A 15703-nucleotide genomic window follows, 5' to 3' on the forward strand; every position below is an offset into this window, starting at 1 on the left:
ATCAACTTCTGCCTCATCAACTGGTGGATGACTGTCTGCCACTTCACCAACTGGTGGATGATCGTCTGCCACTTCACCAACTGGTGGATGACTGTCTGCCACTTCACCAACTGGTGGATGACTGTCTGCCACTTCACCAACTGGTGGATGACTGTCTGCCACTTCACCAACTGCTGGATGACTGTCTGCCACTTCACCAACTGGTGGATGACTGTCTGCCACTTCACCAACTGGTGGATGACTGTCTGCCACTTCCAACTGCTGGATGACTGTCTGCCACTTCACCAACTGGTGGATGACTGTCTGCCACTTCATCAACTGGTGGATGACCATCTGCCACTTCATCAACTGGTGGATGATCAATTTCTGCCTCAACTGGTGGATGACCGTCTGCCACTTCAACTTGTGGATGACTGTCTGCCACTTCACCAACTGGTGGATGATCAACTTCTGCCACTTCACCAACTGGTGGATGACTGTCTGTCACTTCATCAACTGGTGGATGACTGTCTGCCACTTCAACTGGAGGATGACTGTCTGCCACTTCACCAACTGGTGGATGACTGTCTGCCACTTCACCAACTGGTGGATGACCATCTGCCACTTCAACTGGTGGATGATCAACTTCTGCTACTTCATCAACAGATGGATGATCAACTGGCAGAAAATCAACCTTTACTTCATGAGCTGGTGGATGGGCACATACAGTCTTATTAACTGGGGGTTGATCAAATGGTGGTTGATCCATTTTAGGCTTGGCATCTAATGGATGATCAATTTCCTCAGGTGGTGTGTCATCAACTGGTGGATGATCAACTATATCATGAACTTGGGTAACTTCAGATGGAAGTTTATCAGAATTATCATCCTGACAATTCTCAAGTTGAGTTTCCTCAGATGCTGCCTCATTAACAACGGCATCGTCAATTACTGAATCTTCAACTGGACTCCTATCAGTTGATGATTGATCTCCAACATTTCCAATGCCTGAATCATCAACTCCAGAATCACCAGCTACTGAACAACTCAACTCAGCTGCCCCAATGTCTACCACATCCTCTGTTGGATGACTTCTGTCATTTAGGTTAGCTGGAGACACATCTTCAGTTAAATCAGACTGAATGCCACTTCCCTCTGCTGAGCAAACTGTTGAATGGCTCACGATAGTCAAATCAGCTGGCTCTTCACTTTCTTTTACTAATAATTGACTCTCTGTTGACTGACTTTCTTCACAATGCCCGTCATTCATGGCATAAACAGGTTCTAGGGAGAGGTTACTATTATCAGTCAATTGCAGTGAGGAATCAATCTTTGAAACTTTACCAGCAGAATCCTGGTTACAATTTACAGTTTGCATTTCTTCCTTTTCAGTGCTACCTGACATCTGATCACTGACTGTAGTATTTTGAACATCCTGAATATCAACACAAGTTTCTGATTGGCTTTCAGTTCTTACAATACTTAACTGATTGCTACCTTCAGCAAATGAACAAACATCTGCCACATTAGCCCCAGCTGGTGGATGATATGTCTCTGTCTCTTTCTGGAAATGTTGATATTTAGTGATAACTGGGAGCTGCTCCTCTTTTGAATTACTAGGTGAACAACTGAGGTTTGCAACCTCTGAAGATGAACAAAAATCCACAATACTGTCTACACTAGACATACCTTTCATATCATCCCACTTATATGAAGTTTCACTAACATCATGTTTTTCCTGGACAGCTTCAGCCAGGGACTGAATTTCTTCAAAGATATCCACTGTTGTTTGGCTTGTTGTACAGCTTGTTTGTTTAACAGTTTCTGCTTCAGTTGTTTCACTTGTAATGGCTTCCATTCTGGCAGACAGTTTTTGACTGGTTGTACATGATTCAGCTGCTCCCTGGCAATCTTCAAGAACATTTGCTAATACTTGACTGGTTTTAGCAGCCTCATCTGTTGCTTCCATATACACACTGACTTCTTCATATGTTGCAACTTTGGTTGCCTCATCTGCTGCTTTACTAACTTCACATAACTCTGATATTACAGAACAAAGTCCAGCTGCCACTTCATTTGACTCAAGCATCTCCAATGATGCATGACTGGTTTCAGTAATGTCTGCTGTTACCTGACTAGCTTTTGAATCTTCAGAAGGTACATGTTTAAAATCTGAATTCTCTAGATTCCCCACATCAATTTCAGTTGGGGCTAACTTTGTTCTATTAATTTCATCTGGTTTCTGATTAATTTCAGTAACATTTGCAAATGACATTTCAGAATTGGTTTCAGTATTCTGTAATACCACCTGACTTGGTGTTGGTTCTTCTACAGGTCCGTGCTCAGATACTGGTGAATATTCTTTATCTGTGGCTGAAGTGTTCTTTGTAAGTGGATGACTGGCATCTGTGGCAGCCACATTTTGAGGAAGACTGTCTTTGACTTCAGCAGGCAGTGGATGGGCAACTTCATTAACAATTTCACTTGATGGAGGAACTATCATACCTTCCCTACCCAAATCATGGCTATCCTGAGTATATATTTTGGAGGATGCAGAAGCCTCTGTCAGAAGACAGAAATCCAAAGGTGTAGATGATGTTTTACAACTTTCTTCACTCACCTGAGACACTGTGTTTGATGGACAGGTCTTAACACTAATATCAGTGGATACTGCATGCGAGTCAACCATTCTAGACTGGATAACATCAAGGAAAGTGTGGCAGTTTCTGCTCTTAAGCTCCTCACATATTTCAGAAGCCCTTTCAGATAGGTTACTTTTTTCCAGGAACTTCTGGTTGCAGTCTGTGGTTAGTACATCTGGTTGCGTAAGCAGATGATTTTTTAAACTTCTGCCACTACTAGCAGTAGTCTTCTCTTCTGTAGAAAAATCCTTTGTGATCTTTTCAGGTCCTTCAATTCTCTCCCTATCAGGAACTTCCTTACTACCAAGTTTACTGTCTCCAATAGTGTGTTTTTGGGTTCCTGTAACACTTCCACCACTAATCACATCTGATGCAGTAGGATCATGTGAATATGTACTTCCTCTTTGGTCATCCCTGTCAGGAACTTCAGTTTCTGAAAATACTTTTTCCTTAAAAGTTTGGGCATTATCTCTATTATCAGCCATATCAGAAGTGACAACTGTGTTGTCAACTACCACTGACATTGCGGCAGGTGACACTCCATCACTCAGCTGAACAGATTTAGGAGCTGTACCATCAGACTGGTTAGTGAAAATTTCCTTCTCTTTTCCTGAAAATCTAGCAGATTCATCTTCACTGTGGCACATGAGCCTGCTTTTTATTGTATCACCAGATTCACATCCAGCTACCCTATTTCTCTTGGCCGATTCATCATTATGTAGAATTGCACCGGGCTGCTTAATCACAAGACCTGCTAAGTCTTTGCTGCCCCCACTCTGTGATGTATTGCAGTTTTGGTTTTGACTAGAACTTTTCTGAGATCCTGAGATGAGGTTTTGGCATATATGGCTACTATTATGAGACTTACTACAACAAGCTATGGTACATGATTCTGCTAAAAGTACCTGTGTGTGTGAGCTAAGAGAGTCAAGCTTAACTGTGGATAAACTTGAAACTTGTGATGATTGTGTTGACTGGCCAATAGAAGTAATGCCACAAGTTGATTTAGAGGTGGAGGACCCATCTGCTGATCCAGTGTCAACCTCTCTTAAGAGTGATGGAGGTCCCAACTGCTTTTGTTCATAGTAAGCAGTTCTCAACCCTGAATCTTGACAAGAACCTTCTTGTTCACTATTGCTACACAATTTACTAAGAGTACTAGGAGCCAACCCACATATATTTCTACTTGGTTCTGGAGATTCTAGAGAACTTTTCTCAATTTCTGTAATACAGGCCAAGCTTTGCACAGTAGAATTCTGCTCACAAGAATCAATTTTCTCCACAGATTCTGTATTTTTTGGTCCCAGTTGTTCACTTCTCACACAAATATCCACACTCTCACTATCATCAGTTTCTGTAATGGAAGCTGAATCAGATACAGGCTGAACTGTGTCTTTTGTTAGCCCTCTGTCCTTCAGGGTTTCAGAATCCTTTGTGGTTTCTTCAGTGGATATTTTTTCCACAACTGAAGAAAGCAATTTTTCATTGTCCAATGTATTTGCATATATTTTTTCACTTGTGTTACTACGTATCGTGTCATCTGCTTTTTCACTAGAACCCTGAGTTTTATCACTAAATGACAATGGGGAATCTGGAAGGCTTTCATCAGACACATCTGACAGAATTGCAGCAACAGCATCAGAGATTCTAACCATAATTGCCCCACGCGATGCATCGGAGGGAGTATCAGAGAACATGGGAGTATCAGAATTGCTCTGAAAACCAGAGACAGATGAAAGGCCAGACGAGGTGGAGGGAGCACACAAGAGAGAGTTCTCATCATCTGATATTGGCTCTAAATATGGCAGTGCTTCAGACTCCTTGTTCTCCACAGCTGGTAAAACCTGGCTAGGCCTAGACTGAAGAGAATTCAATACCTCTGTACTTCTAGGCAGACTTTTCTCTGTGTTATTATCTCTTCCAGTTTCATCTTTCTTTTCATATAAAATTTCTATCTCACTCTCACTGTCCACATTTTCCAATGGCTCATTTTCAATGAGTTCTACACTACTACTCCTGGCACTTTCTGACTCGGCAGTTAAATCTATCAACTTATTCACAACTTTTAGACTGCTCTGATTATTCATACACTCTATGTCTTTTTGCTGGTCACTTCTTAATGTGTTATCACCGGTTATATTCCCACCACTTTGCTCTGTACCACTTAACACCTTTTCACTTTCTACTTCATTTACTACCTCTTGTACACTTTGTTCACCTTCAGCTTTATCACCAGGTTGTTCTTTAATTACTTTCTTTTCACTCTGAGGTTTACTTGCAACACTATCGCTCAGTTTCACATTTAATACCTCAGCTTTTGACAGCACACTGAGGCACTCACCACCACTCATCAGTGTTTTCAGCTCATTATTGCCTTGTGGTTCCCTACGTATGACCACCTCATCCTGTGGTTCTTCTGGAACACCTCTTCCAATAACCTTTTTACTAATAACCTCACATGATTCACTGACAAGATTTTCACATCCCTCTTTTTGCTCTGTGTTTCTAATACCCTTATTATCAATTAATGTCAAGTCTCTAGAGCCCTTTCCTTCTTGCACTTTTTCAGATTCCACAACTGGCTGGTGCTCCTTTTCCCTTCCCTTTAAACCACTCTCAGACCTTTCAGCACACTGCAAAGCCCCTGCTGCACTCTTTGCAGATTCCTGGTCAGAGGCATGCTGCTGCTGGTCACTTTTCAAATTGTCTGACAAAGAGGATGTAGATGAATCACTTAATTGGCAATCTGTTCTGCAAATTTCTGATGCTTGATTTTCATTACATTTTTCGTTCTGTGATATATGTTGCACTTCTGGTCTAGAACTGCACTGATTGAGCATAACTCCCCATTGAGCATTTTTTGTCATTTCTGCATTGCATTGTAAGCTGCTAGTATTCCCTTTTCCATCTACTTTAGAAAATGAACTTTCAGCACATGTTCCATGGTTTCCTTTTAAGTCATTACGATTTCCTTGGGGGTAACCATCAAGACAAGATTCATTTAAATGTAAAACTGGCAATTTCTGGCTTTTATTCACTTCTTCATTGGATATGATCTTTTCAGGAGAAACATGGGTAACTACTTTACTTTTTATATCACACACTGTCAATGAAGAACTATCAGTGCATTTGTCTGTCTCATCATGAAGTCTGGTGCTTGTAACATTAACTGTGGGGTTCAAAGCAGGGTGAGCATCACATATTCTGGCAGTGTTATTGTTATCACAAATATTTGGGAAGCTGACTCCACTCTGTGTCTGGGTATCAGAGAGGCTTCCCTTTGCAGGCAGGGGAGCCTTTCTGTCTGCAGTCTCTGCACTGTTCTTTAATTTTACACTATCACACAGAACACTTCTTGGTGAAAACGGCAACACACTGACACCACTCTGAAAAGCCTCTGTGCGATTATGCAATTTGGTCACCATTTCCTCCAGTGAGCATTTTCTTCTGCCCTTTGGACTTTTCAGGCTTTTGGGTGATGTGAGACCTACACCCTTGGGGGAAACACCCTGACCTGGTGGTACCATCTTTGGAGATAAAGTATTACCTCCAGGACAAGATGGCACTGCATTGATAGGAGCATTGCACTTTGATGATGAGTAGCTAAGGGGTGAAGTGACAACAGACAGTTGCTGAAATGGCTTATTACACATGGTTGGCAGTGAATGAGAAAATGGTAAGCTAGAGGAGGTGCCAGCATCGGTAGGCTTCGACAGGCTCTGGCCCATCACAGTGCCACTAAATTTACTTTCATCTCTCCCCAGTGAAGTGGCACATGGCACTGACCCCGTCTCACGACTACTCTCACCATGCAGAGGCAGCCGCACATGACGAGGCACCACCGGGCCTTTGCCATGGGAAAGCAATCCATTGGGGATCCCCTCATGAGGGAGCATCCCGTTGGCGTGGCTCTTGGCCAGAGGAACAAGCTGCAGCTGGCCTTCTGGTGGCAAGGGAGGCAGGTCCACATGTCCTTCTTCGGCTGTGGTTGTCTCAGGGTGATGGCCAACTTTACTGGGTGATTTGTGCGCTGACAGGGAGTTAATGGTATCCCCAGAAGGCATGCTGCTCCCATCAGTTGGGGAGCAAAGCCCGCCTGGCTTCATTCTGCCTGTCACTGCATACCTGAAAATATTCCTCAGTTAATATCATATAAAGTACTGATTTTTAGAATTCATCCTACCTAGACTGATTAGGAAGTATCAAGAGTAACACAAATGAGGTCACTAAATAAAGTACAGCCAACCTGCTGTTTATTACATCACAAAAATCTTTACAATTATACACATATACAAATATAAAAATACCAGCAGTCATACATATTCATATACATAGGCGCACACACATGCACATGAATGTAAATGTACACATGTGCACGCAAACATACACACACACTTTCTCTATGTATTAGAACAATTAGTTGACAATTGTCTAATAGTGATGAGTTTTTCTCTAACTGGGTAAAGCTAACTGTTCTAATAATGAATTTCATATGAAAATTACCATATACAGGTTGACAATCTAATATCCAAACATCTGAAACCAAAAACCTCTGAAAACCAAATATTTTTAGTAGGGAGAAGAGAGGCAAAAATAGTTTAACATTTGATGCTTTGCATTTACAAGTTATACAACACACTTTTTATCTGAAATAAATAAAATATATTCATTACTTATGGTCTTAATTATCCCTCTTTCATTTATCAATAAAAGACTCTACAAATAAGCTGTAATAATATTTCTGATCTTTTTTATACCTCATAATGTTAATCCATGTTAGTCATGTAAGGAAACGAATTCAACTTTTTTCTGTAAACCTCTTCGTTAGCAGAAACAAAATATATAAACTGATACAGACAAACATACATACTTTTTTTTCTATATAGCTATTTCAGAGCAAGCAAACCCACTCTTCAATATGTTAATATATAATTTAGATGCCTTCTCATGCATACATTATAAAAACATTAGAGAGAGAGCATCTTTAACAAATACAAACTACAAAAGACATTTCAAACACTTTATTTCAAAAATTGAGTCTGCCAGTTATTCCCATACAACTGAACAACAACCAACCCACCAATATATTCCAGGAGCTATGAGAACACAAGACTGAGTATCAATGACGTAAAATGACAAGAAATTTCTTTTTAAGGGCTTATCTATATCATCTGCATGCTGATAACAGTCTTTCCACTGCTTTTTAATTAATATTTATCATAATATTTTTAATAAACCAGTCTACAAGCATTTTACAACTGGAAGTTACCAATAAAAAAGTAAAATTAATAATTAAAGCCAAGACTGATGTTATTCAGGGAATGAGAACAGCCTTAATAAATTTATCTAGGCAGTGATAATGCTGTAAAAAGGAGTACTAGCTAATATATACCTTGGCAACTGATCTCAAAGGACAAGAGGAAAAAATAAACAAATATGATAAACTGAAGAAAAGGAAGAACATACAGAGAAATCAATTAGTAAATTAATAAAAAGTGGACAGTTAAGCATTTTTACTGACAATAGATTGGTAATAACAGCCAAATTTCCCACTTGTACCAATCCTCTATTGTAGTAACTTTGGTCAAGATTGGGTAAAACAGAATTTATCACTTGGTAATGCCAAATGGAGAGTCTACAGCCTGCTAAGAAATACATACACAAGTGTATATGCAATTTTAATTGTAGATATTTCAATCAATACAATTTTTAAATAACTATTGTCTTCTAAATCCTTATATTCTATAGAAAGCATACTATTTCTATATTTGAAACTGGCTGTGACATCGTCACTGTTTACACTTGAATGCATAAAGCATTTGTTTTGTTTGCCTTTCTGACCAGGAAGCTGAGACATGGAAAACATATAGGTTGAGGGTCAACTGGCCATAGGTGATGATGACGGGGAAAAAAAAGTTCCTATGACTGCAGTATTAAGCATATAGGAGTATGGCATTGTTAGTGGGTGGATGAGTGAGAGTGAGTATTAGTGTGAGCATGTATGAATATGTCTGTGCTTGTACATTTATGTATCATAGATTGTGTGGTCATAATCTAACATCAAAATGTAAAAAAGTGTCATGATATTTAATTGGTGACATAACCACTGCAGAAAATTCTACTACAAATGCCAAGGATCCAAACAAAGTAATGAAAAATTCTAGAAACAAAGACTGTTAAAAAAGAAAGAAAGAAAGAAAAAAAAAGACTGAAATATACCAGCAGTAAAAACATTATTCTTTTAAACAAACAAACAAACACACACACATACACACTTAAACTCATTCAACAATACTCTCATACTCATTCACTCAGTCTGACTGACTGAATCACTCAATAATTCACACTCATTTATTCACAATGATTATTTCATTAACTCGCACATTTCCTCGCTCACTCTCATTCACACTCTCACACTCACTCTCATTCACACTCTCACACTCACTCTCATTCACACTCTCACACTCACTCTCATTCACACTCTCACACTCACACTCATTCACACTCACACTCATCTCATTCACCTCTCACACTCACTCTACTTCACTCTCACACTCATCTCATCACACTCACACTCACTCTCATTCACACTCACTCACTCATTCACACTCACACTCACTCATCATCACACTCTCACACTCATACTCACACACTCTTTCACTCACTCACTTCAACTCATTACCACTCACACACTCATTACTCAGTTACCTCACTCATTCACACTCTTACTCAGTTACACACTCACACACTCTTACTCAGTTCATCACACTCTTACTCACACATTCATCTTACTCATTACACACTCACACACTCTTACTCAGTTACACACTCACACACTCTTACTCAGTTACACACTCACACACTCTTACTCAGTTACACACTCACACACTCTTACTCAGTTACACACTCACACACTCTTACTCAGTTACACACTCACACACTCTTACTCAGTTACACACTCACACACTCTTACTCAGTTACACACTCACACACTCTTACTCAGTTACACACTCACACACTCTTACTCAGTTACACACTCAACACTCTTACTCAGTACACACTCACACACTCTTACTCAGTTACACACTCACACACTCTTACTCAGTTACACACTCACACACTCTTACTCAGTTTCACACACTCACACACTCTTACTCAGTTACACACTCACACACTCTTACTCAGTTACACACTCACACACTCTTACTCAGTTACACACTCACACACTCTTACTCAGTTACACACTCACACACTCTTACTCAGTTACACACTCACACACTCTTACTCAGTTACACACTCACACACTCTTACTCAGTTACACACTCACACACTCTTACTCAGTTACACACTCACACACTCTTACTCAGTTACACACTCACACACTCTTACTCAGTTACACACTCACACACTCTTACTCACACTCTCATTCACTCACTCACACTCTCATTCACTCACTCACACTCTCATTCACTCACTCACACTCTCACTCACTCACTCACACTCTCTTTCCCTTACTCACTCACACTCTCTTTCCCTTACTCACTCACACTCTCTTTCCCTTACTCACTCACACTCTCTTTCCCTTACTCACTCACACTCTCTCGCACTCACTCATTCACACTCGCACTCACTCATTCACACTCGCACTCACTCACTCACACTCACTCACTCACACTCGCACTTACTCACTCACTCACTCCTCTCACACTCTCACTCACTCTCTCACACTCATTCACTCACTCCTCTCACACTCATTCACTCTCTCTCTCACACTCATTCACTCTCTCTCACACTCACTCACATACTCACTCACTCACATTCTCACTCACTCACTCACACTTTTTCACTCACTCACACTTTTTCACTCACTCTGTAGACTTGGCTATTAATCTTTTTTTTTTTCTTCATCAAAAGCGCAGTTTGCCATGGCTCCCAAAAATAACAAAACCAGATGCATTTCGTCAATACTGATATTCCACCAGCAGACTGCTCATACCTGAAGTCCACAAATCATTTTCTGCTTGTGCAGATTTCTGACATCCTGCTGCCCTGGGTTATTTATAAACTCAAATTGTCATTCCAGTTAACATCCGTGTAGGAGCAGTAGTTCTGTCGAGTAAAATTACCTGAATAATTGGATACTTCCCAAGGCATGAAATATTAACCATTTATTTAATTCCAAACTGCCAAACTAGTATTTTTCATTCATATGCCATTACTATCAAGAGCATAACTCCTGAAATCATGACAATACCTCATGAAGTACTGGGGGGGGGGGGGGATGTAGTACTAAAATAGCTCTAGCAGTTCTATGTACATAATACACATACAAACACATACATACCAACAGTAAAATCTTATATAAAAACCTATTATTCAGAATATTCTTTCTTTTGTCTTTTCTGCTTACTCTAACATTGCATTTAATGATTATTCCGTTTTCAAAAGTGGTTTTGTATTGTTTACGTTTGAGGAAGTTCATATAGTAAAAAATCTGACTTGTCACACAATTTGTCATGAACCTGTCATACACAAGGACAAGCCAAATTTTTTTTTCATTGATTTTGTTTATAAACAGTTCCAAATGTGCTTATTCTCCAAGGAGCTAATTACTAGGCCTCCCTAACCCTCATTTAAATATAAACATTAATACCTGTAGAGAATAAATCAACATACAGCTTGATATACTCAAGCACCAGAGAAATGGTTTTAATAAAAACAAGATTAATCTTTTCTGTTTTCTATAAACTGAATAACTTATATTTTGAATTTGCAATAAACACGTCATGTCTATTCAGCTGCGAAATGAGAAAGGACAGAGATAAAAGCAAAAAATATGAATAAACAAAAAATCAATGCTTCAAGTAGGTATGTCAAAACCAGTTCAACCATCATTTCTCTTCCATCTTTGCTTGAACTGACAAGGTAAGAGAACACATTTCAAAGAATGAGTTGCTAAACAATCCTTTCATGTCCACTTCTGTTCTGTTTTCTATAACATTTGCTTCAAAAACAAATTCATGATTAACGAAACAAATTTCAGTTTCTAACCTGGCATACAAAAAGTAAGGCAATACATAGAAAACATCACCTTTAGGTATAATAATAAAAATGAAAAAAATAATAATCATCAAAACCTGGACTTATGGTCACAATTGCCAATCAAATCTGTGAATTTGCTAGCATAGGAGTCCCACAATGCTATGACTTCTGTGCTCAATCTCCTTTGTGTATATTCTCTTGTGAAAGAGCTTATCAATTTCTCTGATGCTTTGTTATCAATTAAGAAACCAGTCCAAGCTACCTTGTCAAATATAATAGATTGTTGGCCTTTGTTTTAGGACAAGGTGCGGAAGCCATAATGTTGCTTCATGCTATCTATTCTGAACAATTAACCAATCAATAACCAATTTTGTGATTTCTTTATCCCCATTTCAATTTCTCTAGTTAACCATCAAATACACACACTCTTTCCCTATTAAGTAATGTTTTCTTCAAACACATACAATATTTGGTGAATCTTTATAGTATGAATGCATTTGACAGACTAAGTCCCAACTCCCTGCCTCAAAATCGATTCAACAATTTTGCCATGGTTGGGTGTGCCCGGAGGGGAGGGTTGATAGGGGGCTCTGTCCCCAACACTCTGGAATAATATAGTCTTCATCTCAACATTCATAACAATATAGAGCTGAAACTCGGGACCACCAAGTGACTGTAACCTCTCTCCTTTACATATTTGTAACATTAAGATTTGTGTCTGCAGATCATTTCTTATATCACAACAGCAACTTTTTGTTCTCTACAAGAATATCATCTTCAATTTGCCTTAGCTTATTGTATCCATACTGTAAGGATCGACCCAATATTTTCCTAATATTCACGGCTATCTGATATTACCAATATATGTATACATTAATTGAAACATACTAAAATTTCCTAAATTTACTAACTAATTTCAAGGAAGAATTAATTCATAGCCTATAAAGAAAACTGATGGACATTCATAGCGAAGAAAGAATTGGACTTTAAGCTACAAAAGAAAAAGAAAAAAGGAAAAAGAGCACACAGATAAAAGAAACAAAAAAGGGGACAGTAGTTCCTTTTAACAGAGAGCAACAGATTTTCCCTTTAGCAGACAATCCTGATACCTTCTCTTCTCTTCTGCCAACAATCAACTACAGTTTTTTTCAGCATTCATCAAGAATTTGCTGAAATTGCAGCATAATTATAAAATATGATAGTTACTGACAAATTTACAACAGAACATCAAATGCTTAGATTATTTTTTCCTCCATCTTGAATTCCTACCAGTCTATGACAATGCAACACTCTAATCTTGCCTTTTCTTACTCACTTCTAACTTGAACATAACTCCAAATGGATAGGCACTCATGACGTTTGGCAGAGAAACACTACAAGATTAGAACAAAGAAGGGTTTCAATTTCATTGCTATTTTTTCTGTAGCATTTGTTTTTTTCAAGTGAAATTTAACAACCATATACTAAATTAGTAAGAGGGTTATACCTCAACAAACCTGATACTTTTCACATTTAATAAGCATAATGCCCATATATATACATATTCTAAGTATGTGAAATTAGCGCCAAGATTCTTGAAAGATTCATAATTCTAATTTGCTTTCCAGACAGAAAACATCTTGCTTAACCCATAGATGAGTTTGGAGCAACCTACGGATGTGTTTATGATTTCAATCTCTCAAAAAAGTAAAAACAATATATTTACTATATGAATAAAATTGATTTCTTTTTCCCAATATACAACCTCAAAAGCATTTCATATTCAGTATGTTTAATTAATGATTATATCCAAAGTAAGTACTGCAAATCATTATTCTGTAAGAAAATGGGATTACTCTAATGACCTTGCATAAAATGTCTAAAACACATTAAATTTATGTCTAGTCACATTGATTTAAGACTTAAAAAATAATTTTAAAAATTTCATGTAAAAAAAAAAAAAAAAAAAATTCTCTTCTGGACCACACTCAAATGACCCACTGCATCTATGGATAAATGTCATTGATTTAAAATGCAATTCATGCCTTTATAGTTATCAATTGCTTTCTACCTATAGCATAACTAGAGAGACTGTATTTACAAAAAAAGATAACACATAGCTAAACTAATTATGTCTTTATAAACTATACCCTATTCATAAAAAAAATCTTAAAATATATAACACCAATAAATATTAAGTCAATCTGGATTCTAAACTCAAACCAGAGTAAATCTGGTTTGAATTAATGGTTTGTCTAGTCTGGGAACAAGACAAAATAATAAATATCCTTAACCTCACAGACAAAATAACAAATATGCTTAACCTCAATCATGAAAAAAAAAAAATACCCACAAACCTTACAAAGACAACACCAACAAAACAACAACAAAACCATGCAGTTTCCAGCTCGAAGTCCCAACTCAGAGGAAGTGGCATTCAGCAGCAGCCTGGCGGAGGGACAGCTGTTGGTCCTGCCTCCATCCCAGCCTCCCATTGACCATAGCAGCAGCTGGGTATAATGGGTCCTAAAATAATCGATAATACAAGCTTCAGGGTCATGCTGTAGAACCCAAACCCAGGGGGAACCATGGCAGAACCGAGGGCGCTTGGGAGAGAGAGAACGGAGCAGCATTTTCCTCTTGCTATTTTGGAGATGGATGTGTCAATTTTGCGGACTGGGTTGGGATGGGAGGTTTGTTGGTGAGGTTTAATGTCACGTTTAAATCATAGGAGTGAGGGGTCTCTCTCTCTCTCTCTCTCTCGCTCTCTCACGGTCACCAAAATTCACCATTTTGGATCCGGTTCCTTTTTTTTCATGTGGCGGATTCTCTCGCTCAGAATTAGGGGAGAAGTCAGTCCGTTCCCTTCGTTGGACGCCGTATATGTATAAGCGAAAGAACGACTGTCTTCCTTCACCTCTCGGGAACTTATTAACAAAAAAGATGCAATGCGCGAAATTTTTAACCCTGAAAAATGTTTCCGATTTACAAAAGCTTTCACTTTTGACTATTTCATCCCTTCATTTCTTCTCGCTGACTGTCACACTCGCTTCGGAACGGCGATGGACAACCCGGTCGTCAAGACTTACCTCGAAATTTGTCTTCAAGTGCCAGCAAAAAAAAATCCTAGGGTTTTAACAGAAGGAGCTAATGTTTACTCTCCGACGCCAACAAAGACAAGCGTTTGGGAGGTTTAAATCGCGCGTTCGCTTCGTCCGCCGCCGCTGCATCGCGACCAATCAGAACGCGGCTTGTACTCCTCTTGGCTCTTTACTGCGTTTTCATTGGCGGATTTGCTAAGGGGTTTTGTGTGGTGGCATCAGAAAACTGGTGTGCATTCGAATGTGTTATTTGACTGTTTAATATATGAATATGTGTCTCATATGCGATGATTTACTATATTAAAAAATAGGAAATGTTCCTCGAGAGCCAGCCGCATAGCCAATAAGCCTTTTCCGCCAAGTTTGTACATTAGATGTGTTGTGTAACACGCTCACATTTTCAATCAAAACTGTTCTATTTCGACACAACAACCCTCTTGTTTCTAATGTAACCAATCCAAAAAATACACCAGTGCTGTCAACAAACGCCATTTACCCCGCAACGAAAAATAAATGAATTTGTCATTAAAACCCCAGGCCGTACGATCAACCAGCTCTTCTTGCCTGAGGATCGATGCCTTCAAGTTAGACGACCACCTCCTGCGACCTCCCTCTTTTCAAACACTATGAACTTTGGCGGAAAGCACACGGCACACGGCCACGTACGAGTAGAGGAGAAAATCGCGATCCAGAATTCTTCCAGACGAAGTATTAAGCGTAAAACTCCCACCTTCGGAAATTGCAAAAAATTGAAAAAAAAAAACATGCGGTGCTTGAGTAGGACATTCATTCTTTAACCCTTGCCATATACTTTCCTCAAACGTCAAAGAAATCGGCCCATACCAGCTGCGGGGTGAATGAAAGGAACAATCGGGAGGAAAAGCAAGAATGTAGGGAGTAATAAAGGTAATTTAATGTCGCGAGTTGCACCTCGTAGTGTACATGAGCGCTGTATACGTG

The 15703-nt window shown here is 39.0% G+C and overlaps 1 protein-coding gene across 1 annotated transcript; it reads right to left on the reverse strand.

The window, feature by feature from the left end:
- Nucleotides 1-80: 80 nt before the first annotated feature.
- LOC119578959 lies at nucleotides 81-14823 on the reverse strand. The gene is made up of 2 exons (XM_037926642.1): nucleotides 14732-14823; nucleotides 81-6746 (listed from the first exon to the last, which is right to left on the reverse strand). Exon 2 carries the CDS (start codon nucleotides 6725-6727, stop codon nucleotides 224-226), a length of 6504 nt encoding a protein of 2167 aa, XP_037782570.1. The 5' UTR covers nucleotides 6728-6746; nucleotides 14732-14823; the 3' UTR covers nucleotides 81-223.
- Nucleotides 14824-15703: the final 880 nt, after the last annotated feature.

The sequence above is a fragment of the Penaeus monodon genome, chromosome 11 (genome assembly GCF_015228065.2).
Source record: "Penaeus monodon isolate SGIC_2016 chromosome 11, NSTDA_Pmon_1, whole genome shotgun sequence".
Lineage (NCBI taxonomy): Eukaryota > Metazoa > Arthropoda > Malacostraca > Decapoda > Penaeidae > Penaeus > Penaeus monodon.